At 49.4% G+C, this 27,439-nt stretch overlaps 1 protein-coding gene across 14 annotated transcripts in view; it reads right to left on the reverse strand.

Moving 5' to 3' along the window:
• Window positions 1-27,439, reverse strand: part of LOC144122196 (polyamine-transporting ATPase 13A3-like) — a 738,347-nt gene that overhangs the window by 500,052 nt on the left and 210,856 nt on the right. For 12 of the 14 annotated variants that reach the window (XR_013312846.1, XR_013312843.1, XR_013312839.1 and 9 more), the window contains exons 10-11: window positions 15,200-15,349; window positions 12,006-12,161 (exon numbers count right to left, since the gene is read on the reverse strand). Coding sequence is in view for 6 of the 14 variants with exons in the window: in XM_077655777.1 (XP_077511903.1) it covers window positions 12,006-12,161; window positions 15,200-15,349 (306 nt within the window). In the remaining 8 variants the exon portion in view is untranslated. The remainder of the gene's footprint in view (window positions 1-12,005; window positions 12,162-15,199; window positions 15,350-27,439) is intronic. The other 2 variants (XM_077655778.1, XM_077655782.1) reach the window with 1 other exon arrangement.

Here is a 27,439-nt window from a genome sequence, read left to right on the forward strand (position 1 = left end):
TAGTGAATTAGCTCCGAAGAGAGAGCCTGTGTATACTCTCACTTGAGAGAGAGTGGTGGCGTTTTTGTTGTTTATTTAGTTTGTATTGTTAACAGACTCTGGGTTCGAGGCTAAGCCCAACCCAAGGGGTGGTCCCCATCTCGCATGTTATTTTGGATTGGAGAATTGATGCTTTGGGCGGGCCACTGGAAATGACCGCCCATAGTCCTTTGTTAATCAAGTGCTTAAAAGCACATGTAAACGGATGCAGTCCAGTCTGAGCTGGGGCTCCATGCTTAGCATGTAATGTGATGCTACTTAGGCACTAACCTGCCCGGTCGATGAGTAAAGTAGTGCAAAGTTTGTTCTTTTGTAAATTCAGTTCTGCTTTTTTCCAGTTTAACTCTCTGTATATGTATGTTGTAAAATTATGCTCTGCTGTCATCATCTACAAGCTCGCCTCCTGTTCATCTTCCAAGCCGAACGACACTAGAGGAAGGGTTTGGGAACCATCCTCGAAGAAACGGACGACTATTGAAATTCTACTGCATACACGCTCAGGACGACATCATTCGCCAAGAGGGCCTTCAGCGCCGAAGCCCGACGGCGTGCAGCTTCTGCCAGCAACCGCTCGAGCCCAACTCCGGAGCCACTCCATCGCCCCCATGAAGTCGTCGGCACGTAAGCTCGGACGCCCCAGCCTCTGATGTATAATCTTCATCATGTGTAATTATTGAATATACCTGTTTGTTTAAACTGAGCCATACGGTGTCTCTTTGCCTCTCCGTCCCGTGTGGACCTGCGCATTATGGGGGTCATCACACTGGTGTCAGAAGTGGGGTCTCAAAAGCAAATGTCCTCTGAATGCGGTGACATTCATGACTTCAAAATTGTAATCAAAAGGGAATCACGGGACTGATTGTGGGACTTTTACCCCCATTTGAGAGGCTTGAGGCACTGGAGGGCTTGAAAAAAAAAATGACTGTATCTGAGGGAGCTCCCACTCCACAGCCGTCGCTCGGAGCAAGCATGCTGGCATTAGGAAGCGTCATTCCGACGTTTACGGGAGATAAGACAGGGGTTCCAATCTGCGATTTCTTTTCCATGCTAGAAGAGATTGGGAAAATGGGGGGATGGTCCGATGCTCAAATGCTGGGAATGGCGAGGTGTAAGATGGCAGGAGCTGCTCATGATTTTGCCTGGCGAGACGAAAAAGTAAAATCCACAAAATCATTTGCGGAATTTAAGAAGCTCGCGTTTGAGCATTTCGACACTGAACCACGTCACGTGCGGGTACAGAGGTTCCGTGACGCCGGACAGATGGTAGGGGAGGACGTGCGAACATTTGCGTCGCGGCTTCAGCGCCTAGCACGCGATACGTTAAGCAGGGAGGAGGAAGGAGACCAGCTAAGGAAGAAATACGCGGAGGATATACTTAAAGAGGAAATGACCGCTTTGTTCGTGGCTGGTCTGCAAGACCCCGTGCGCCGGTTCGTGCTCTCGCGCAAGCCGAGCAATTTCGACCAAGCCGTGGAGGCCGCATTGGATGAGGAACAAAATGAGGCGTTAACGACAGCCGCAGCGAGAGTACGCGTCATAGAGAGAGCGGTGCTCAACCCTGAGGTTGCTCTCTTGACAGAGCGGTTAGATCGCTTGGAACAGCTGCTAACTCAGCAGGTAGAACGCCAGGTTGAAGCGCGCGCTCAACAGCGCCCATTCGCTGGAAACCGGAGACCGCCACAAAGCTACAGGCGCATTATGCGAGATTTTGAAGAAATCGTATGCTTCGCTTGCCAGGGTCGCGGACACATCGCCAGGTTCTGCCAAAACGTGCGCCGTGGGGAGCCACAAAGAGAAGCAGGCGAGACACGCCCTAAGCAAGCCGACAGCGGGACTCCAGATACCGAGACAAAAAACTAGTTAGTCCTCCCCAGCCTGAGGAGCGTGGGGAGGAAGCAGTGGATGATGAGGTGGTGGTAGTTTGTGTGGCCGACGAGGCATGCCCTGTTGTGCGTTGCAAGTTAAATGGTTGCTGCATGGAATTGTTGATAGATACGGGGTCAAAGGTGACATTGCTAAAGGAGAGCAGTTTTAACACGCTTCGAAGGAAGGGGGACCGCGAGGTGTTGGAAGCGTCGGGTGGTATGGCAACCAAATTTGTAGGCATAACGGGGGATCCTCTTGGCATAAGTGGACTCTACCGTGTACACTTTTCTCTCGGCGGAATTGCATTGGAGCACCCCTGCTACGTATGCCCGGACACGGTGTCTCTGCCAAACGGAGTGTCAGGTATATTAGGGCAGGATTTTTTGAGAAAAGGGAAGGTAGTAGTCTCATTCTCTGAGGAAGAGGTTAATGCGGGCGGCTCAAAAGTTCCGTTTTTGAACAGGAGAGGGGCTGAGATTCGCATTACCGATATTGACACCCGTCAAACAGTGGGATCATTGGAGAAGGTATATTCGCGGGTTGCCGTCCGGCTGGTCGAGGAGGCGGTCGTCCTTCCTTGGTCGGAGCACATTTTGTACGCGTTTGTGCCTTCAGATGTAGAGAGCGGCGCCGTGGGAGTGCTTGAGCCGGTCGACTCTCTCAGCAATGGCCTGAAGGCAGCCGCTTGCCTCGTGACAGTTAATGACGCCCACAGAGTGCCCCTACGGGTGGTTAACTGTAGCCAGCAGCCACTGAGCCTTCCCAAGAACAAAACATTGGCTTTCTTCACCTCTGCGATAGAGCAACGTGAGCCCACCGATACGGTACTCGCAACTGTAGAGCATGCTAGTCCTTCGGCTGCTCCAAAGGTGTCGTTCGATCTTTCTCACGTAAAATCCAGGGAGAGGGAGGCTCTGGCTGGTTTGCTGAACGACTACTCGGAGGTATTCGCCGCGTCCAACCTGGATTTGGGCTGCTGTGGCGTTATAAAGCACAGGATAGAAACCGGCACTTCATCGCCCGTTTACCAGCGTGCGTACAGGATTCCTTACTCCCAACGTGAGGAGATGGAGCGGCAGGTGCAGGACCTGATTGATCGCGGCATTGTCGAACACTCAAAGTCACCCTGGGGAGCACCAGCACTATTGGTGGAAAAGCCAGATGGCTCGTATCGATTGGTAGTGGACTACCGCAAACTAAATGCCGTAACTCGCATCGATCCATACCCCATCCCCAATATACAGGAGACGCTTTCTCAGCTGGGCTCTGCCAGGTACTTCACGGTAGTGGACATGGCGGCGGGATTCTGGCAGATAGCAATGGATCCGGCAGATGCCGAGCAAACGGCATTCAACACGCCCTCAGGGCACTATGAATGGAAAAGAATGCCGATGGGTCTGGCCAACAGCCCTGCTGTCTGGCAGAGAACCGCTGATGTTATCCTGGCAGGTCTTCTGGGGAGGCTGTGCTTCGTGTATATGGATGACATTATCATATACAGTGACAGTTTTGATAACCATTTGCGCAATATTGAGCAGGTTTTGGTGCGACTAAGAGCTGCGGGTCTCAAGCTGAAGCCCTCTAAGTGCCAATTCCTCAAAAACGAGGTGAAATACCTCGGGCACGTTGTTTCAGCTGACGGCGTGCGACCGGACCCTGAGAAACTAAGGTGTGTCTCGGATTTTCCATCCCCGACTAGCGTCCGCCAGGTCCGGCAGTTTCTCGGCCTCATCGGTTACTACCGAAGGCACATAGAGGAGTTCGCCAAGCTCGCTAAGCCGCTCACCGCCTTAACAGCCAAAAATGTCGCCTTTCGCTGGGACGAAAACGCGGAGAATGCTTTTGGGGCCCTGAAAAGGAAGCTAATGAGTGCACCGCTGTTGCGCCACCCGGATTTTAGTTTGCCCTTCGTTATGGCCACAGATGCGTCAAAGTTCGCAGTTGGTGCCGTGCTATCTCAGGTTATCGAGGGCAAAGAACATCCCGTTGCTTTTGCTAGCCGACAGCTGAGCCCCACAGAGCAAAAGTACGGAGCTACGGAAAGGGAGTGCCTCGCCGTTGTCTGGGCAGTAAAGCACTTCAGATGCTACCTTTACGGCCGCAAATTCAAGCTAGTCACAGACTGCCATCCTCTGAAATGGGTGATGAGTGTCAGGGACCCTAGCTCGCGACTCGCTAGATGGAATCTACACCTGCAGGAATACTGCTTTGAAGTTGAGCACAAGTCAGGAAAGACGCATCTGAATGCTGATGCACTCAGCCGCACAGCTGCCGTGGCAGCTATAGATGAGTTTGTCCCCGTAGTCGACCCCGCCGAATTACGCACAGAGCAGTGCAAAGATCCGGACCTGAAGCGAATAATCGAAAGCTTAGAGGACGCACCGTCTCACCCCGAACAGCTAGGTTATTTCATTGGCAAAGACGGCACCCTGTGTCGGCGCACGAGGCCAACCAGGAAAGGGAGACCAGAGAAAACCGCTTGGAAGAGAGTCGTCATACCTCGGTCGTGGACAGAAAGGGTTCTTCGCGCGTTTCACGATGCGCCATGCGCCGGTCATTTTGGCGTAGCGAAGACACGCAGGCGTGTGGAGCGTTTGTACTTTTGGAGTGGCATGCGACAGGATGTTAGAGACTACTGTGCGAAGTGTCATTCCTGTCTCGAAAGAAAAACACCCAAGGGACGAAGACCAGCTCCAATTCAGCCGTTCCCTGAGGTTTCGGCTCCCTTCGAGCGGACAGGTATGGACATAATGGGCCCATTGCCCACGACCACTTCCGGAAACAAGTACATTTTAGTATTTGTCGATCACCTTTCAAAATACGCGGAAGCGGTAGCACTCCCAGATCAGAAGGCAGACACGGTTGCAAGAGCATTTGTCGAACAGATCGTGCTCCGACATGGACCCCCGAGGCAACTCTTGACAGATCGGGGAACGAACTTCGTGTCGCAGCTAATGAGGAGAGTTTGCGAGCTGCTTAAGATCGCTAAGAAGCAGACAACACCGTACCATCCGGCTTGCAACGGCGCGGTGGAGCGACTGAACCAAACCGTGGCCGGGTTCCTGTCGCACCTGTCATGGCGGACAGGCAGTACTCGCCAAGAATGTGGAAAGACAGGCGCTAGTGAATTAGATCCGAAGAGAGAGCCTGTGTATACTCTCACTTGAGAGAGAGTGGTGGCGTTTTTGTTGTTTATTTAGTTTGTATTGTTAACAGACTCTGGGTTCGAGGCTAAGCCCAACCCAAGGGGTGGTCCCCATCTCGCATGTTATTTTGGATTGGAGAATTGATGCTTTGGGCGGGCCACTGGAAATGACCGCCCTTAGTCCTTTGTTAATCAAGTGCTTAAAAGCACATGTAAACGGATGCAGTCCAGTCTGAGCTGGGGCTCCATGCTTAGCATGTAATGTGATGCTACTTAGGCACTAACCTGCCCGGTCGATGAGTAAAGTAGTGCAAAGTTTGTTCTTTTGTAAATTCAGTTCTGCTTTTTTCCAGTTTAACTCTCTGTATATGTATGTTGTAAAATTATGCTCTGCTGTCATCATCTACAAGCTCGCCTCCTGTTCATCTTCCAAGCCGAACGACACTAGAGGAAGGGTTTGGGAACCATCCTCGAAGAAACGGACGACTATTGAAATTCTACTGCATACACGCTCAGGACGACATCATTCGCCAAGAGGGCCTTCAGCGCCGAAGCCCGACGGCGTGCAGCTTCTGCCAGCAACCGCTCGAGCCCAACTCCGGAGCCACTCCATCGCCCCCATGAAGTCGTCGGCACGTAAGCTCGGACGCCCCAGCCTCTGATGTATAATCTTCATCATGTGTAATTATTGAATATACCTGTTTGTTTAAACTGAGCCATACGGTGTCCCTTTGCCTCTCCGTCCCGTGTGGACCGGCGCATTATGGGGGTCATCACACCGTCCATACTTCCGCCTCAACTGCGGTTGCGCGTTTTTCAATCCTCCGACATGTTATCAGGCATGCCACACAGCTGGCGAAGCGAGCGGTGGCGAGAGCAACGACGAGGAAAGCGGTGTGACGTCATACCAAACGGCATCGGCGGCTCCGTGGTGAGGCGAGTGCTGTGATGACATTCCTGATGGCGCGGCGAGGGCGCGGCGTCTAATACCCCGGTCACACGGGCATTTCGAGGGCCCTCGAACCGATAGTCGATCGACACAAAGGCGATCGAGCGCTGCTACACGGGCAGTTTCAGTCGCGATCGAGTCAATAGCCTATCGAGTCAACGGAGCAGTGCGGAACTTCATCGACATTTCGAGGGCCTTCGAGCGCTGCCTAAGGTTGCTAGTGCTGCTTCGAGCGGCGCAAAGCGCCCTTTCGTACACGGCACATTCACGGTACAAAAGCATGAAGGAACATTATTCGCCTACACTTTAATGCAAACAGTGTGTACAATAAATTTAAAATTGTATCTTACAGGTTTTAAGCGCATTAAGCGCATTAATTTTGTGTTGCGGTCTTTACGTTGCTTGCGTACTTTGCGTTGACAACATGGCGGAGCCCTGGCCGCCCGCTTCACACCGATAACAGCTTCGTCGCTAATCCCTCAAAGCAATATCGTGTTCTAAGCTGTTGTATTCGATTTCGATTTTCCCATTCTTACCCTCGCATAAAGTTTCTAGAGATAAATAGCTCTTGTTTTTCACATATCAAGATGATTTCCCAAGCCTTAAGCCGGACGAAGCAGCGCTCTGACGCCGTTGGACTGGCTTGGTTTTGGCTCGTCTTGTATTAAAGCGGCTAAAGCATGTCTGCATCTGTCCGTCGCGTACGTGAAATTAAAAGGCTTTTAAACAACATGCGCGTATGTGTGTATTTCAGCATTTAATATACATTCATCAAATATTTGTTATATTTGCAAAATCTAAAGTAGCGATTGTAGCGCCACACCAGCTTGGTGTAAGACACGAGAACCATTTCAATGGCCATTGAGATTTGTCGTGTAAGAGCGACACAACTCGTCCGAGTTCGATGGCGATTGAGAATTTCGAAGGCCCTCGACTCGATGGCCATTGAAACTTGCCGTGTGACAGGGGTATAAAACCCCTCAATAGACTGGAAGTAACGACATCTCCTCCTCGCTCCTCCTATGCCGGCGCTCATTCTCTCGGCTCCTCGCGGGCGCCGACGGTGGCGGCACCTAGGCCGGGGGGATGCTAGCAGACGCTCCCAACGCTCGCCTTTTGGCGCGCAGGAGACCGCACGCCAGAATGAATTTTCCGTTGCGTTTTTTTGCATTGGCTTCTGCGCGAAATGACATGATGACATGGAAGATCGAAAAATCAGGTACTGAAATAACGGCCGCGACCAACGCTGCGTTGCTTGATCGAAGCTTTTGGTCTTGCGATTGCTTTGATTGCGGAGCATACGTTGGAAGTGGCGTGCGCGAGCGAGTTCGCGGCACTATAGTGAATATACTCAACTCATTGTGTTCCCAACACTCGCGCTTTGGCGCGCAGTAGACCGCGCGTCCGAATGAATTTTTTGTTGCATTTTCTGCCGTGATTCGGCCGCATGGCATGGGAGACACAAAAATTACTTACCGAAATAACTGCCCCGACTCACGCTGCACTGCTTTATTGGAACTTTTTTACTGTGATCGCTTTGATCGCAGTGCACACGGTGGAGGTGGAGTGAGCGAGCGGGCTCGCGGCACTGTAGTGAATGTCTCGGAGTAATGTTTTGCGAACGTCGCCTTTTGCAAAATCTTATTAAAAATTTAACTCCGCCAAGAGGAAGTGGACCGACATGCTTCTGGATGTGCGGCCTAGGCTTTATTTGAACTGATGGCGGTCTAATCCTCCTATAATATATTCTCTCAAAAGCGCGTTCGCTCATGCAACGAGCTGTGCTATTCAGTGTGTAGGTGATTACTCGTCTCAATTTTAATTATTTTAGTGCAGGAAAGCTTGGAGAATATTTCGGAGTTAATATACCTCAGACGCCTCGCAAGCAAGCGTTAAAGTATCCGACCGACGGTAGCCACGTAATGTTTGTTTGTAAATAGGCGAATACGATGCCCTATCGTTGCGCACTGGAACACGGTTGTGATCATAATTTTGATTAAGGGTTAATAGTTTGGGTTAATTAACAGCAACCAAAAAAGGCATTTAAACGCTGTTTCGTGAGCCACTACAGCGCCGCATGACTCATTCGAATGCTGCTTGTTTCGGTGATTATCATCTTGTGTCAGCATATGCAGTAATGGCTAGTGAGAGAACATTGCCTTCCCTCGTGTACTGCATCTGGCCTTACTTTCTTTATACCGTAATTCTGAAGGACATGGCTCTCAAACTGGTCTTCGGTGAAGTGATCCTAAGACGAATAAATTAAGATATTGTATGACACAACCTTACGAAGAACAATACAAAGCACGCAAAATATATAGAGAGCGTAAACTTTCATAACTTGAAAAACATGCACAAGTGTTAACACGTCAGCCGGCCCACAAAAGGCCATAAGGGCTTTGCTAAAGTAGGACGTTGGAAACCGTCGGGTTCAGTGCGTGCACCCCTGCGTTGGTGTTTCATTTGACACAACCTATCCCCGTTACAAAGTCCCACGCAGCGTGATGTTTGCATGAATTCGCGGCAGCGACGACGGCCTTGAACCCAAAATGTCTGCAACTATGTTTAACGGAGCTCCTCACTTGCACTCTCAATTATTATCCACGCAGATATCGAGTATTCGAGCGATAGCTGTGTTACTGTGCCTAGGCAAAATAACGCCCAATTTTGGTATGAACGCTGCCTGACAAATACGTTCAGCAATGCGCTCTACATGAAAGCTAGACATGAATCGGGAGCAGCATGAACAGCGGGGGCGTCAACAGCGGTAACCAGCCCTTTGGCGTCGAGTTCGTGGATGACGGAGTCCAACTGCAACAAAACAAATACGTCCAACGATGCACCCAACATGAAAGATAGACCTGCACTGCGAGCAGCATGAACAGCGTAGGCTCAAACAGCAAGAACCGTCCTTTTACTATTGAATTTGTGAGCGAAGGAGTCCATCTGTAACGACACAAATACGGCAAGCAATGCGCGCAACATAAAAACTAGACGTATATTGCGAGCAGCATGTACAGCGGGTATCAAACAGCGAGAACCGCCTCTTATTATGGGGTTCGAAAGCGAAGGAGTCCAACTGCGAACGAAATTCCTACAGCAGTGCGGAAGGTGAAAGCTAGACCTCCAACGCGAGCAACATAAACATGGGGCTCAAACTATATGAAGCGTAACTTCTGAGACAAGCCTGCGAATGAATCTGACTGCAACCACGTCGACACGCCACGAAATGCGCGCAACATCAAAGCTGCACCTGCAGAATCTAGCAGAGCTGGCACGGTGGGCAAAAGACAACAAGAAGCACAGCTTTCGTAGCCTACGAGCGAACGAGTCCATCTACGACTATGCCAAACAGCATTTACTGCGATGAAAGACTGCAGTCTATCGCGATTCGCATCAAATCACCGAGAAAAAAAAAACACTACTGACAACTGAAGAACAGCCACACACCTCCCGGATCGCGGATCCAGCACTTTATCGATGTTTGCCCGGCCGATCCTGTGCAGCCAAACCTTTCGGCGAGCCGCGTTGCCTTTTCCGGACGGAATTACAAAAAATCTTTTTCGCACTGCCTTCTCGGTTGTTGCAGCCATACGCGCAAGAGAAGCAACAGAAGCTTGGCATCACCGCTATGCGTAGACGCCTCAAAGATGGAAAAACACTTCCTGCCAAACTGTTGCACAGAAAGAAAACGAATCGCGATTCCTACCCGCGACAATGGCGCCGGAGTCTTCTGCGGAGCAAAAAAATTCGCGCTATCACGTCGCCACGGCGCCTCGGCCAATGGGAGGCTCGATTATCCGGCGGCGCACTTGGAGAGGAGGGAAGCCGGAAAGTTCAAAGCTTAGCGTTACTTTTGCTTCATTGAGGGGCTTTAGCGGCGTCCGCCCAGCTGCGGCGGTTGCTAGGCAACGGCTCAAGCTGCGTCTATGTGGCTCCTCGGAGCACCGCCACAGCGAAATCGCAAGTGCGTGGCCAATGCAGATTTCGCTACAAAAGGTGAGAGCGTATTTACCACCCCCTACCACAGCCCCATACAGCGTACTTCAATATTCGTAAGCAACATGTCACTTTTGGTGATAATGACATTGATACTGTTCCTGTGTAACCCAGCGTCAGTCGGGGTTTGGTGTTTTGGCGTCTCTTCTTTACCATTTCTATTAACGACATCGTAAAAGACATTCCAGATCATATTATACTGCAAGTGAATAATTGTTTGCTGCACTCATAAATTAATATATCTTAATACAACACACTGCGTGCCTTTAATAAAAAGTAACTGCATTGCGTAACTCGTGGAAAGTGGCGATTAACTTCAAAAAAGCATCTACATGCAAATCACTCTCAAGAGAAATACTCGTTCACTTCCTGTTTTCCTAATAAGTCTCACTGCAATTTCAAATTATTGATAGTTGCGAGTCACCAACGATATTGACTGGCAAGTTGTAGACAACACCATCCGTTCTTATACGTGCATTAAAATTTTCCATTCCCCAAGCTTAGCATTCGGTCGTCGTCTCTCTCCTCACAGGATATGTTTACCCAAACAAACAATAACAAAATTCAAAAAGTACGAAATCAAGCATTTCGTTTTGTTAATAATAGCAATAAATATGCATCACTCGTAATATTTTAAATAAGGTTGCTTTAATACCGACTACCAAAAGGAATCGCGTTACTACGTAAATTTTTATACCGTCTAGTCAAAGGTCGTTTCGAAATAGCGCTTATGGAGTAATATTTTTCTCGTAAAGGCGCGCTCACACTAGCGGGAAGCTTCCCGCGCCGGCACAGCGTCAACGTCGACGCTGCCTCGCAGCTCCTCGGAATGACGCTCACACTACGCGCGTTTTCTCGCTGCGGTTGTCTTGGAATGTGGAGAGAGGAGGCGCTGAGGGAGGACCCGAACGAGCAGAAAGAGAAGGGGATAGTCACGTGACACTAGAGAAGACTGGAAAGCGCACCCTGCTAGCTCCCCTCCCGTCGCCCTGGCAAAGCAGCCGCCGAGTGCCCCGGCCGGCCGGGGCCGGCCGGCCGGACGCGCGCAGCCTCCGCCTCCGCCGACGGGGTCACTGAACTGGGACCGACGTCACGGTTCACGGTCGGCGCCCATTGGCTGTTCTGTCACCGGCACGGGAAAAATAGGTACCGAACCCATCGCTCCGCGGGACGGGAGAGCAGGCTGTCCGCGGGAGAAAAACCGGCTTGGGCGGGAAGCGGCACGCGGGAAACGCCCGGCGTTGCGCGTTTTCCCGCTAATGTGAGCGCCCCTTTACCTTTCCCTACAAGGCAACGCTGCGATCTGAAAATCACTCCTTTTTTTGCGCTTAACGACTGCTTCAAATATTGATTTTTTCGAGAACAGTAGCCGAGTGGAGAGAGAGAGAGAAGCTCTTTAAGCGAAAAGCAGAGAATTCATACCGCGTTTAAATTCGCTGACTTGCTACTCTGCCTGGGGAGGGTTTTAGGGAGAGAAAGATGAAATCAGAGAGCAGTATGAAATGAGATGACCAAGTTCAATGCAGCCGAGTGAAATCAGCTCAATAACGGCCAAATTTTACAGCACTATTGACTTCATTCCCTGGAAGCCTCAGTGATAATTACTTACTAGTTTCTGTTGTACTGCATTCCTCATTATGTCTAGTTATGAATTTTTTCACATTACTGACTTGATGCTCCTTGTAATTAGTACTAATTTCTTTATTGAAGATTTTCTTGGTGTCCTTGTAATTTTCCAAAAACCTTGGTGTCCTTTGACGACTACGCCTCTTTCGGACTACCCTCATTGATTCCTTCTTTTACTGCTGATGCATTTTGTTCGTTTATGATTAGTTTTGGCGTTAGTCTTCCTGAATATTTTCATGTCTGTACTCGTATCTGTTTTTCTCTACTCGCACCCTGCCAAAGCCAATTCCAGCATAAATAAACAAATAAAGAGAACAAACGATAAATACACAGACGTTCTGGTTGAAAAGGCGGTCATAGTGGCAATGGGAGAGAACTTACCGGTGCGCACCACCAGGGCGGTGACGCGGCTGCCGCCGTAGTAGCGCGTCTGCAGCACCTGCGTCCCGCTGAACAGCATGTGGCGCCAGTGGTTCTCTGCCGAGAACTCCTCGCCGCTCGGCAGCAGAGAGCTCTTCACCACGGGCGCACTCTCGCCTGCGCCCACAGACCTTCGCGTGAGTCACTGCGCGCTTGCCACGGGCTCTACTCGCTCCGGATACCCAGCTGACAAGCGACATCCTGGGGCACCAGCGTCGGACTTAAGTAGGTGCGTGCGCCGGTGGTTGCCAAGCAACACCAAGAAAGCAGTGCTCGTAGGTATCTTTATTTGTTTACTTATTTAGAAGAATACTGCCAGCGTGAGCGCCAGGCTTTAAGCAGGAGTAGGCGTACACGATGCACATAGCATGAAGAACATTTCATGCACGGGATCGCAACCAATCGCCAAAGACAAACAGCAGACATTAGCGAGTTGTAAGGTAATTGTAAAGCAAGAACATATTGCAGGCCTAGAGAAAGAAAGCTTTCAAATCAGAATAAAGGCTATGCAACGTGACACCACAGCTTGAACCAGATAAACAAAAACCAGCATTACGGCGAGCACATTTCTATATTCAAGACAGCACGACAGCGAATAATGATACTATTGCAGACTAAAACAATATCAGCAGATAAAGAATTCCACTGGCGAGCTGTTCTTGGAAAGAATTATTTTTAAAAATATTCGGTGATAAAATGAAATCAACTACCACCACATTTCCTTGACCAATGTGCCTTGCAAGCTCACGGAGCAAGTCATTTATTCTCTGTTCATAGATTTCTTGGGCTCAACTAACTTCTTCCATCCATCAGAACACTGATTTCCCAAAATCTTGTCATGCGAGACTCAGCTGGCTATTTTTCTCGATGATTTGGGCACCATCCTCAATATTAACATGCAACCCAACGCCATATTTCTCGACTTAGCGAAAGCATTCGATGAGGCTGTGCACAATCGTATGTTCCTGAAACTTTAAAGCTTAACCGTCCACCGAAATGTGCTTGCATGGATTAAATAATTTCTTACTAAACGTTCTCAATTCGTGTCGGGTAACAATGCCATTTCAATCCTCCAACTATTTATTCGAGGTGTTCCCCGTGGTTCTGTTCTTGCTCCCCTACTGTTTTAATCTGCATGATTGACTTACCCCTCCAAGAGTCATGCAATATTCGCTTGCCTGCTGACGACTGTGTTATCCACCGACCTTTGACTAACTCTTTCGATCAGGACTCTTTAGAGGCTTACTTAAACAACATACAATCATGGTGAAATTAATTTCTAAGGACTCTTAATCCTACTAAACGTGAAACTACGTCTTTTCACCGCCGCCGTAACCCTCTTTTATTTGCGTCTAAACTCTCCAGTGGCCCTATTCATTTAGTATAATCATATAAATACTAGGCTGTCTCTCTATTTTCCGGTCTAACCTGGCAGATATATGTAATAAACATGATCGCATCTTCTAACAAAGCATTAGGTTTTTTTAAGCGTACTTTCTGTAGTGCTCCCCACCATGTGAGGCAACTCTCTTACGACATCGGTGCGTCCCAAATTAGAATATTTATCTAAAGTTTAGAATTGCTACCAATTATGCATTGCTAGCGCCTTTGACGGGGCTCATAATAGAGCCACTAGATACATACATTCGTGCTGCTTGTGCGATGTCAGCATTTTATACCTAAGAGAACAATCGAATCTACAGCATCTTTCACTTCGCCGCTGCATTGCCAGAGCCTGTCTTTATCACAAGTTTTACTATTCTGCACTTCATCAAAAACCCTATATCTGCGCACCTGCTGCACATTTCTTTTTTCCGCACTGGTCGCCTTCTTCAATTTTCAAGGCCACGTACCCGTACTACCACATTTTCAAAGTCATTCTTTCCTAGAAAAGAAGATGACTGGAACGACCTTGCCCACCACGTGTCCCTTGATGTTCCAAGAAAGTTTTTCAGCGGATGATGTATAAAGAGAACATTTATTTTATCCCCACCCCATTAAGTGCTACACCTAACGGAGTCTTTAAGGTAATAATAAGAAATGAACTAGTCCTGCAGGTATATTCTTTAACATTTTTAGGTGATAGGAATGTGTTGGACATGTGGAATGTGTTCATGCTAAAGCCGCCGCGGTGGCTGAGTGGTTATGGCGCTCGGCTACTGGCCTGAAAACGCGCGTTCGATCCCGGCCGCGGCGGTCGAATTTCTATGAAGGCGAAATTCTACAGGCCCATGTACTGTGCGATGTCAGTGCACGTTAAAGGACCCCAGGCGGTCGAAAATTCCAGAGCCCTTCACTACGGCGTCTCTCATCGCCTGCGTCGCTATGGGACGTTAAATCCCCATAAACCATAAACCAAACCTTCATGACAACGCCTTCAGGCTAAGCCTCCCAAGTTTGCGTCAAGTGAGGGCTGGGTTGTGGATATGCGCCAGTTATATGCGTTATAGATTAATTTTACCGATTAATCTATAACGAATCATTTCTACGCAGACTGCATGTGCATGTGATGTCGACATGTGAATGCAATGCATTTATAAAGGCCGCTTTACTCGGGACAAAGCCGCGTCAGAAGAGAGCGCCCAGTTTTGTGTCTAGTGATCTCAGCTAATTGCGCACACGCAGTGCGCATCTGTTTCTATGCCTCGTCGCCTTCGCGGTGTTCAGTCTCAATAATTCCAAGCCAACTAGCTCTGCTTGCCTCCCTTTTGCAGCGTGTTTCCTTAGGAATTGCTTGCTCGGGCATGCTTGAACATTGGCTCGTCCATGAAGCGGGTTACATTTTGAGCCCCCGGCAGGAAAACCAGGCAACGCTTGTGTGGACATTTTATGAGTCATATTAGGAGAAAACAGTGAGACAATACGGGCCAAAAAGTGCAATCGCGGAGATGAGATGGCCCTTTCGATCCTTCACCAGAGCAGATTTCTCTCGGAGGCTGCCGGTACGTAAAAGTATCAGTTTAGAATTACAAATTTTGAAGCATGTACTGTGATTAGGAATCACCTCCTTGCGATAAAATATGACGGTGAATGCCGAGATAGAATTATTTGCTGATTATACTTTACGTACGGCTTCAGAACCATTGGGCGAAAAGCCTTTGCAGCAGAGCAGCGCCAGCGCTGGCGTCGCTTGAGCGAAAAAGGATTTGCTTTACCAGTGAGCAGGCTCTCGTTGACGAGGCAGTTGCCGGCGGTGAGCACGGCGTCGCAGGTCATGAGGCATCCCGAGGTAGGCACGCAGATCACGTCGCCGGGCACCAGGCAGCTGGATGGCACCTCCTCCACCTCTGCGTGGCGGTAACATTCTGCGCACTTAATTATGCAGACAGCGTCCAGGTTCTTATGTATGCAATGAGAGAGAGGGAAGATGAATTTTAATGAGAGGAAGGGAGGAGAGGTCTTCCGTTGAAGACATGACCCTGGCCTGCTACTCCACACTGTGGAAAGGAGAAGGGGAGGAAAGGGAAAGAGCGAATGAAGATTGATGATGCCATAACACAATAGGTTTCATGGGGTGATGTCTACACACACACACACACACACACACACACACACACACACACACACACACACACACACACACACACACACACACACACACACACACACACACACACACACGCGCACGCACGCACGCACGCACGCACGCGCACGCACGCACACACACACACACACACACACACACACACACACACACACACACACACACACACACACGCGCACACACACACACACACACACACACACACACACACCGGCTTGCACTCGCGTCACGATGATTAGACGCACGTGAAAATCATGTCTTGAACACCGACCAACGCATGTCATTAACACATTCTGGAGTAGGGGCTCCAAGGAAACACAAATGTGCACGCTCACGCATGATGTCAGAACTTTCACTGTGTATGCACTAACGCGGTACGCAGTGTAAACTGTGTAGGGGGTACACAAGCGGTCACAGACGAGTATCCAGGCCTGTTTCACATAACCTGAGCACGGCCTTCGTCGCACACCGCTCAGAGCGTTTAGCCCTGCCGCCTAAAAGAGTTTCTTCAGAGAAAGAGCGAGAGTCCGGTTGCCTCACGGTCGCTTCCAGCGTTCTCCTCTCATCAATGTTGTTCGGGCAGTCACAAACAAGGCGTCCAATATTCTCTGGAGTGGGGCACTGTATGCAATTCGGATTAGTTTCTATTCCAATCCTGTGAAGGTAGTGTTTGGTGTATACAACGCCAAGCCGTAACCGTTGAAATAAAGTCCATTGACGTCGCATTACCATAGATGGCAGATGAAATCGTGAGCAGGCGTCAAGGCGTCCTGTTGATTGCTCGAACCTTTCCATTGAAACTGCATTGCGGCTTGCATTAAATGCGCCAGCAGAGCTCCAAAGTGAGATCTGGAAAAGGCTATTTCAATGAAAGCCCCATCAGCATGTGCTTATAGCCGAGCCTCGGCATCAGCACGCTCGTTTCCCGCTATGCCGCAATGGATCGGTATCCACTTAGGCTTTAAAATATAGCCGCGGTGAAAAGTCTCAGCTAAAGAAAGCGCGATCTGTTGTTGAACTAGCTGCTCGCATGTCCTTGGTATAGCGTAAGTTTGTATGACCTGTATTGCTGATCTTAAATCTCAGAATATAATCCATTGATGTGCGGACTGGTGTCCAAAATAACGGACGGCCTCTCGTAAGGCTGCCAATTCGGTCGCCGTGGAGGATGTTTTCTGCATTAGCCTGAAACGGTGACCAAAGGCATTTACAGGCAATATCACCGCTGCCACTTAATAGGTGGTCGTGACGGATTCGTCCACAAAAGCATGCTGGGAGTCACCATACATAGACGTAAGGCATGACTGCTCAAGCTGTTTCAGACCGTCTATTGGGATGTGCGTCTTCATTATTATCCCTGGAGTGGTTGTACGTATGCACGCTTACAGTACCGTCCAAAGTGGTACCTCCGCAATTTGGTGTAGCAAGTAGTTCGTAAGCACTGAATTGCACTACCTCCAGAGGGCTTTGCAAAAGGCTGAATCTGCACGTACGGTCAAATCAAATCACTTTATTCAAAGATCTTGAGATGCTTAGGTGCACGGAAAAAAGCCAAAGGTAGCAAAGGTGGACGGGGGGTGATGACGACGCCCGGTCAGATGTCACAATTGCACACGAAGTTGCTGCTATTGAAAATACATTCGCACTGGGCAGGCGCGGGCCTCGTAAAGTGTGCCCCATGTAGAAGTTTCGCACGGCAAACCCAAGCATACTCTTACATCACGAGCCTGTGCGCTTTCAAGCGCACGCAGGCCTGATAGTTGCTGCCGAGAGAATGGGTGCACTGTATCTTAGAAGACCGGCTACCAACGGATGGTACACGTGAATTAAGGATCGCTCAGAGGGACCCCAGGATTTCTTTGCCATACATGTCACAATACTTGCAAAGCTTTTCAGGAGGACACACGGGCGCAACAAAAACACACGGACATAGAAGTAGACAGGACGAGCGCTTACTATCAACAGGCTTTATTTGACGTAGACCGTTAATATACTTTCGCCTACCCAAGCGCCACTGTGCGAATCACAAGCACGTGGGTAACAGAAAACACCAAAAGAAATCGAAAGGTAGGCGATTACAAAAATCTATCTAAGAAAACCGTTTCAGATCGGCGAAGCATTACAGACGAATCACTGATGCAGTTATCTCCTTTTTTTCTGATGTAATAGGCTTCCACCAGTTCCCGTTCAATCTGATCGCGGCTTCTCAACAATACTCTACAGTCCGATAATCGGGGAAAACAGGCGACCTTAGTCTTCTTAGTGCATTCTTGGCAATGGTCCGGGAGATGGGAGCCTGTCTTCTTTAAAGAATTTTTGTGCTCCAGAAGGCGCTGGTTGAGGCAGCGTCCAGTTTGCCCAACGTAAACCTTCCCGCAAGTGAGCGGGAACTCATACACAACTCCTTTTTTGCAGGTTACGTGGGGCTTACGGTGTTTTACGCCACACTCTTGCCGTTTTTCTTTTCTTCTTATGCGTGCGCACAGACCGGACAACTTTCGCGGAGCAGAAAAAACAACTTCTACTCCGTACTTCTTGGCCACCTTCTTGATGTTGTGGGAAGTTCTGTGTACGTATGGTACCACCTCCGGCCTTGAACACTTCGTTGGGTCTTTCGCGTTGCTCTGCTTGCTGCCCTTCAATTTTTTGACCAAGGACTGCGTCACAGCAAGAATGAGGGAATCAGGGAAGCCTGCCTTTTCAGGCCTTGAGACCTGTGACAAGAAGCCAGCGTACACAGCGTGGTGACAGGACTTCGTTAGTGCCGATGAAAGACATTCTAATCATTCTAAGACGGTCAAAAGGGCTATCGCTTTACAATGTCTTTCCGATTGCGTTTTTATTGAACCTAGAATGCTTGCTTCTTGAAAGTATGGTATGCAAGGTGAAGGGTCAGGGTCGCCGGTGTACCGTTCGATAAGACAGCGTTTGCAGTGCGCAGCGAGATTCCCCCCGCCGATATGGATTCCGTTGCCAAGCGGTGCTCTCTCAGCCGTTCATCTATACATCTTCCTGATTGCCCAGTATAAGCCTTGCCAAAAGTGAGCGGGATGTTATAGACAACACCGATTTTGCATGGTACGATTTTCTTTTGGTGGTCATGCAGCATCCGACAACGCCCGGATGCTGCATGGAAAGCAATAAACACTGTTTTGGGTCGTAAAAGTAAAAGCTCCCTTCCGGATGTTTTAACACATGAAGGTGGTGAATTGAGCGGTAAAGCGCTTGCGGATTACCTTAACAATCATTTTGTGAGTATTGCAAATTCTTGTGACTTTCCTACAGATACAACTGGAATCTCCACTAGTACAATGGAAACAATATACCTTCAGCCTACTGATGAGCAGGAGATTTATAACACTTTCATGTTGCTCCGAAACAGTAAGGCGCTTGATATTGAAAACATTCAAATCATGCCGATAAAGTATGTATTGACCTTACTTACATCCGTACTTGCTTACATATTTAATTTAATACTGGATTCGGGCGTCTTTCCTGAAAAAATTAAATGTGCCAGGGTTTCTGTAATCTTCAAGGGCGGCGACCCAAACTTGGCAACAAACTATCGCCCAATTTCAGTCCTCCCTGTATTTTCTAAGGCACTAGAAAAAATCATTTTTGCTCGTATAACTAACTTCTTTAACAAAGAAAACATAATAACAAATGCACAGTTCGGTTTTAGGAAGGACAGATCGACGGAAACTGCTTTACTAACAGTAAAAGAAAATATTTTACGAAACATAGAAAGTAATTTGTTCTCGTTGGCTGTTTTTATAGATTTCAGCAAGGCTTTTGACTGTCTGGACCATAACATTCTTCTATCCAAAATACAAGCTTACGGGATCCGCGGCACGTGTCTAGCTTTGCTGAAATGCTACCTCAGCAACAGGTTTCAGAGAGTGTTTGTCAAAAACTGCAGCTCATCCCTTTTTCCGATAAAGAGTGGCGTACCCCAGGGAAGTGTGTTAGGTCCGCTGTTGTTCAATACATACGTTAATGACTTGGTGAATATTGATAATACAGTAAAACTAGTGATATATGCTGATGATAGTACTATTCTTATTTCTGGCCCAAATGCTGATGGTTTAATCATGCAATGTAATGAATTTTTAGCTAAGCTATCCACATGGTCCAAGTTAAACAGACTTCAAATCAATTGCACTAAAACTAAAGCTATTATATTCCGCGCTAAAAACAAATTAGTTGAAATAAATCACACTATAACCTATGAGCACCAAGAAATTGAAATCGTTGACAACCATAAAATATTAGGTGTACATTTTTCCTCACATCTAACCTGGGATGCTCACATTGATCACCTTCGCAAAAAACTTTCCTCGATTACAGGAGTTATATCGCGCTGTCGTACTGTACTTCCACCCAAGATAAAACTTCAAGTATATCATGCTTTGTTTAACTCTCATTTAAGATACTGCAGTCTAGTTTGGTGCACAACCACAAAAACCAATTTAAGTAAACTCCTGGTTTTACAGAAAAAAATCATCCGTTACATAGCAAATATTGAGCCCATGGAAACTACAAAGGGTGCATTTGAATCATTCAATATCATAAGTGTAGACAAGTTGTATGAATTTCGCCTATTACAGTCAATCTACTTTTCCTCCCCTGAAGTTACTAACCTTCTAAAGTCCTTGGCATCCTTAGAGCGACGAAATATTAGCGTGCTAACAAGAAATGTTGATGCGTGGGCAGTTCCTCATTTTCGTACATTTAATAAATATCAGTCACTTACCCATAACCTCCCTACAATACTAAACAAATATAGACACACAGTGGGCTTGAACAAAATCAATTACATTCCTGTTTTGTGCAGTTGTGATCCATTAAATTTTGTTTGTTGTTTCCGCGTATGTGCTTTTCAGTTGTTTTATTTTGGTTTCAGTTCATTACTGGTAGCTTTATGTGATTGACATCATTATTACCTGTCACCGTAACTGTTTTATTATTTCCCTATTACTGTCTACCTATGTACTATTCATCTATTATGTTTCTATTCTTTACGCTGCTGCCTTGTAATGGTCTCTTGGGCCTCGTCAAGCTTCTGTGTAGCTTTTAGCCCAAGAGACCATCCAGTTGTCTTCTGGAAATAAAGATGTATGTATGTATGTACATTGGCTTCCTTGGCTCGCAATTCACGAGCGGGCACAAGTGCACAAGTTTCTTCAGGGCAGTCAATACAAGATCGACGCCACACTTTTTCGCCACCTTTTTTAGACGGTGCGATATGTTGTGCACATACGGCATAGCCACAAGTTGAGTCCGTCGTTAGGGATCTTCACGGTTTTGTTGCCTCCCAGTTCTCAATTTTTCAGCAGCTTTTCCGCAACAGATGTCAGAGTTTTCTTTGGAAACCTGGCGTTCTCTAGGCGATGCTTTTGCAGTGTCACACTTTCGGTGATGCAATGCTCGCACGACTAAAGGAGAGCAGCGCGGAAGGCATTCATGGCAATTCACCTTTTCACAAATTTAGAGTGAGCCGATTTATAACTGAGAATTTCTTGCAATCAAGAAGACGACAGTGCGTCACAATCGACGACGATGAAGAGGTTCGGCCGGCCGAACCTCTTCATCGGTGCCGATGGTGGCGCGAATGGTGATGGCCATCGGCGTCGATGATGATGAGTTGCGCAAGCTACGCCTTGGCGCTCGTCGCTCATCCGTCGTGCTTGGCGAGTCCATATTCGGCCTGGCTGTCAACAGTGACCTTCTGGCTCAAATCAAAGACTTCGTACGCGATGAGGTGGCCCGGCAGCTTTCGCTTCTCTCGGGCACACACTCTTCGCCCCCGGTCCTGACTTCTGAGTTGCGGCACACCACCGCCCAGGAGGTAGCCGATGCACTTCCAGCTCGTCGGCAGCCGGTTCCCGTAGCTCCTCAAGTCAACCTTTTCGAGATGCAGCCCACTCCCGTTGCTGCACCTTTGGGCTATGGTGCAACCGTTGCGATGCCTCCTGCCCCCATGCCTGGGCCTCTCACTTATGCCGAAGTCGTAGCACGCCCATCGCAGCCGCAGGCCTTGGCCTACGTTCCCGCACGAGTGCCTCCGCCTGTTGCTCCCCGACTCCACCCACCACCGCCGGCTGCTCACAACCCTTGGCGCACGGCTGATAACCGGCCGATTTGCTACGCTTGTGGTCTACCGGGCCATGTCGCGCGCCTCTGTCGCCGTTCTCTGCCTGCCCCTGTGCCACATCTGAAGGCCTACACCCAGTCCTACCGCACCTTTCGCCCACCTTCAGGACCACCACCCCCAGAGCCCCCTTCTGACCCTGCTCCCGGCCGCCAGCGATTCGCTTCGCACCCCTCCTTCCCCTCGCCGTCGCTCCTTGTCACCTAGCGGCGTCGCAGCGTTTCCGCGGAACCGGAAAACTAAGACCCGCAGTTCCTGGGGCACGAACTGCGCACACTTCGATCAGCTCAAGTCCTCGCCTTTCCCCACCGAACTTTTTAAATGTGTTAGTTGACGGAGTACGAGCAGTTGCGCTTGTGGACACAGGTGCTACCGTTTCTGTTATATCCGAAAACCTCTGTCGTTCGCAGCGTAAAGTCACCACCACACCTTCGTGACTATCTCTTTGCACCGCCAGCGCCGAGACTGTTCATCCTTTCGCTGCTTGCACAGCACGTGTCCTCATTGCGCACGTTTTGCATGTCGTCGAATTCTTAGTTCTCAGTTCTTGCTCCTATGACCTCATCCTTGGCTGGGATTTTCTATCCCGCCATCATGCCGTCATAGACAGTGCCCGTGCTCATGTGGCATTCTCCGTGCTCCCTGATACGCTCGCCGACGACCCTCCGTCTTGCTCTGGTATCAAACTTGTTGTTGCCGCGGACACCAATGTTCCCCCCGCCAGTGCCGTGCTCGTTCCCATGTCCGCCGCGTCTGGGTCCAGCAAGACTGTACTCTTCGCCCCTTCGTCCGTCCTCGCTTCTCGCCGACACCTACCTCTTCCATTCGCCGTCCTGGACATACGTCACGGTGCAACCGAACTCGTCGTCTCGAATCCCTCGCTCTATCAGTTCACCTTGCTCCATGGAGAATGTCTTGGACACATTGAACACCTTGACCTGATCATGCCCTTCGACGATGAAACTCTTTGCGGTGGTACCTCCGTCGCCGCCCACACACCACCTACTGCTGTCTCCGACCCGCTTTCCCCGGAAATGTTTCACCGTTCAGTGGCTAGTGACCTCCACCCAGCTCACCGCGAGAAGGTCCTTGCCCTGCTTCACAAGCTCCGCTCTTCCTTAGATCACCAGACAACTTCTTTGGGCCGTGCGACCACCGTCGTTCATCGCATTGATACAGGCCCTCATGACCCCCCCCCCCCACCAGCGCCCCTACCGTGTGTCGCCTCCAGAGCGCCGCTGTCATCGCTGAACAGGTTGACGACATGCTGCACCGCGGCGTTATCCAGCCCTCTTCTAGTCCGTGGTCTTCGCCGGTCGTGCTCGTCAAAAAGAAGGATGGTTCGATTCGGTTCTGTGTTGATTATCGTCACCTAAACAAAATTACACGCAAAGACGTTTACCCACTACCCCGTATTGATGATGCCCTCGACTGTTTGCAAGGAGCCGAGTTCTTCTCCTCCCTCGATCTGCGTTCCGGCCATTGGCAAGTCCCCATGGCTGAATCTGACCGCCTGAAAACAGCTTTTATCATCCCTGACGGCCTCTTTGAATTCGACGTGATGTCATTCGGCCTTTGTAACGCTCTCGCAACGTTTGAGCGCATGATGGACATCTTGCGTGGCCTCAAATGGCACATTTGCCTACGCTATTTAGACGATGTTGTTTTTCCCCTGATTTTTCGACACATCTCGAGCGCTTGCACAAGATACTGCGCTGTCTCACCGACGCTGGTCTCCAACTCAACCTCAAGAAATGTCGATTTGGTGCCCGCCAACTTACCATACTCGGCCATGTCGTCTCCAAAGATGGCATCCTGCCCGATCCGGAGAAGCTTCGTGCTGTCACAAACTTTCCCAAACCGACTTCTGCTAAGGAGCTCCGAAGTTCGTGGGCCTATGCTCATATTTTCGCCGCTTTGTGCGCAACTTCGCCTCTATCATCGCCCCGCTTACGAAGCTCCTGAATGGGCCCGCCGATCTGTCTGCTTGGAACTCAACCTGCGACGCTGCTTTCGCTACCCTCCGTCGTCTTCTGGCTTTACCACCGATCCTGCGCCACTACGACCCCAGTGCGCCAACCGAGTTGCACACCGACGCCAGCGGCGTAGGCCTCGGAGCCGTACTTGCACAACGTAAGGCCGGCCTTTCCGAATACGTTGTTGCTTACGCCAGTCCTACGCTCACGAAAGCCGAATATAATTACACCGTTACAGAAAAGGAGTGCCTCGCCATAGTCTGGGCACTCACAAAATTTCGTCCCTACCTTTATGCTCGCCCCATCGACGTTGTTACTTACCACCATGCCCTGTGCTGGTTGGCTACCCTCAAAGACCCTTCTGGACGCCTCGGCCGCTGGGCCCTTCGTCTTCAGGAATACGACATTAACGTCGTATATCGGTCGGGCCTCAAACATTCCGACGCTGACGCCTTGTCGCGCGCACCCGTGCCACCTCCTACGCCTTCTTCGTCCTTGTCCGCCTCGGCGCTGGCCGCGTACACTGTCACGGACCTCCCTATGGAACAGCGTCGAGATCCATGGATTTATACGCTCCTAGATGCCCTCAATGCGCCGACTACGGCTTCGTTACCTCGAGCCCTTCGTCGTCAAGCTTCTCATTTCACGATTCGCGACTCTCTACTATATCGCCGCAACTATCAACCGGATGGCCGCAAATGTCTCTTGGTTATACCTCGCCAGCTTCGCTCTGATGTTTGTGCGCATCACCATGCCGACCCACAAAGCGCTCATGCAGGCTTGCTGAAAACCTACGAACGTCTGCGGCAGCGATACTACTGGCGTGGAATGTACAATTTTATTCGCCGTTATATACGCTCCTGCGTTGCCTGTCAGCAGCGCAAGTCCGCTCCTCGCCCCTCCCCCGGCCCGTTACAGCCATTGCCTTGCCCAGCTCAACCATTTGATCGCGTGGGCATCGATCTCTATGGTCCCCTGCCGTCCACGCCTGCCGGGAATCGGTGGATTATAGTTGCCGTGGACCACCTCACTAGGTACGCGGAGATGGCAGCCCTGCCCTCTGCTTGTGCTCTCGACGTCGCATCCTTCCTCCTCCATCATTTCATCCTGCGTCACGGCGCCCCTCGGGAACTTCTCAGCGAACGCGGCCGTGTTTTCTTATCTGACGTCGTTCAGGAGCTACTGGATGCGTGCCACACCGTTCATCGCAAGACCACTGCCTACCATCCCCAACCGAACGGCCTCACTAAACGCTTCAACCGCACTCTAGGAGACATGCTTGCCATGTACATTTCCTCCGACGCCTCCAATTGGGACCAACTGCTTCCATTCGTCACTTATGCTTACAATACTGCCTCTCAAGCCACAACCGGTTTTTCTCCGTTCTTTCTTTTATATGGCCGTGAACCTTCTTTTCCCCTGGATACCATCCTTCCGTACCATCCCGACAGCTCGGAATGCACTTTTCTCTCTGACGTTGCACGTCATGCCGAACAGTGCCGCCAGCTGGCTCGCTCGTTCACGAGTACCACTCAAGGCCTCCGCACATATGCGAGTGACCACGGCCAGCCCACCCATGACTTTCCCACTGACTCGCTCCTCTGGTTGTTTGTGCCGGCTGCCTCCAAGTTTGCAGTTAAGTACCTCGGCACATACCGTGTCTTGGAGCGCACGTCACCTATGAACTATGCCGTCGAGCCAGTGACCCCCTCTTCGGATCATCGTTGTCGGGACCGCGAAATTCATGTCAGCCGGCTAAAGGCATACTATGACCCCCTTATCACCCCTTCGCCCTGAGTCGCCAGGATGGCTCCTTCTTGTCGCCGGGGCAGTTGCAATGAAGAAGGCGACAGTGCGCCACCATCAACTACGATGAAGAGGTTCGGTCGGCCTCGGCGAACGGCTGCCACGCGCCTCTGTCGCTCGTGGGAGAGCTCGAGCTCGCTCTGGAAGTCTGTTCTGGTGCCGCTGGTTCAGTTTTGTGCAACGGTTACGCCACCAGCCCTTTCGGCTCTACAATAAACCACTCTTCATTCTTTTTTTTTTGTTGTCCTCGGCTGATACATCCAGCGAGCACGTGTCTTTTCAAACCTAATGCATATATCAAGGAACTGTAGCCTATCGTCATTTGGGATTTCTGTTGTAAAGGTTAGTCCCGAGCTACAAGAATAAAAAACATCGGGCACATTTTTCACCACATCGTCCGGTTTGTCCGACTGTGTTAGATTCAGTAATACAAGGTAGCCGTCAACTTATCTAAAAATGCGTTTAACTTTGTCAGTTAAACGCATTGTCAGCGCGACAATGCGTTGGTCGGTACTGTTTTTTTTTAGCATACATTGACCAACGCATTGTCGCGAGGATTAACACTGACAAAGTTAAACACATTGTTAGATATGTTGACGACCACTTTGTACTGCTGAAACTAACACAGTCGGAAAGACCGTACGATCTGGTGAAAAATGTGCTCGATGTTTTTAATTCTTGTAGCCTGGGTCTAACCTTTACCACATAAATCCCAAATGACGATACGCTACAGCTCTCTGATATATGCATTAGGATTGAAACGGCACGTGTTTGCTAGATGTATCAGCCGAGTACAAAAAAAAAAAGAAATTCTCAGTTACAAATCGGCGGACTCTAAACTTGTGAAAAGGGGTATTGCTGTGAAAGCCTTCCGCGCTGTCGTGCGAGCATTGCATCACCGAAAGTGTGACGCTGCAGAAGCTTCGCCTAGAGAACGCTGGGTTTCCAGAGGAAACTGACAACTGTTGCGGAAAAGCTGTTGAAAGAAGGGTGAACTGTGAGGCAACAAAACCGTGAAGATCCCCAACGACGGACTCAACTTGTGGCTATGCCGTATCTGCACAACATGTCACACCGTCTACAAAAAGTGGCGAAAAAGTTTTGCGTCGATCTTGTATTGACTGCCCCGAAGAAACTTGTGCGCTTACGGCAGCTCGTAAATGGCGAGGCAACGAAGCCAATGTGCACTACGATCCACCAAAAGAAGTTCGTACCATGCAAAATCGGTCTATAAGATCCCGCTCACTTGTGGCAAAGCTTATACTGGGCAATCAGGAAGATGTATAGATGAACGGCTGAGAGAGCACCGCAGGGCAACGGAATCCATAATGGGGGGGGGGGGGGGGGTAATCTCGCTGCGCACTGCAAATGCTGTCTTATCGAACGGTACCCTGGCGACCCTGACCCTTTACCTTGCACACCAATTTTCAAGATACAAGCATTCTAGGTACAATAAAAACGCAAACGAAGCGTGAAATTTTCGAAGCTATGTGCGTTGATAAAGGAGGTTCGAAATGCGTCAGCACTCCGTTTATACCTATAAAAAAAAGAAATGTTCCTAAAGCGTGCCGGTGCTACTGCGCGTGTGTGAGTATCAGCATTTTCAGATGTCTTATATTGAATATTCTCCGAATATACGGCAGTTGAAGACTAACGTATGTTTTATGTATTTGTGTTCTTTGTCTCGTGTGTTCACTAAGCGCTAGTAAAAATGATTTCAACCTTACCAAGCCTGCCAGATTAATAGGTGAGTCAATGAAAGATTCTCTATACGTGTTTTTAAGCGTTAAAACGCATAAGCCAGGACACCCGTTCACGGTTATAATTTCTGAAACTGGCACGTGGCAGAAAACTTTTCCCATGTATTTGGAACAGAGGTTGAGCCTTTTACGGAATGACGATCTTTTTGCTGTTTAGA

The sequence above is a fragment of the Amblyomma americanum genome, chromosome 2 (assembly GCF_052857255.1).
Source record: "Amblyomma americanum isolate KBUSLIRL-KWMA chromosome 2, ASM5285725v1, whole genome shotgun sequence".
Taxonomy (NCBI): Eukaryota; Metazoa; Arthropoda; class Arachnida; order Ixodida; family Ixodidae; genus Amblyomma; species Amblyomma americanum.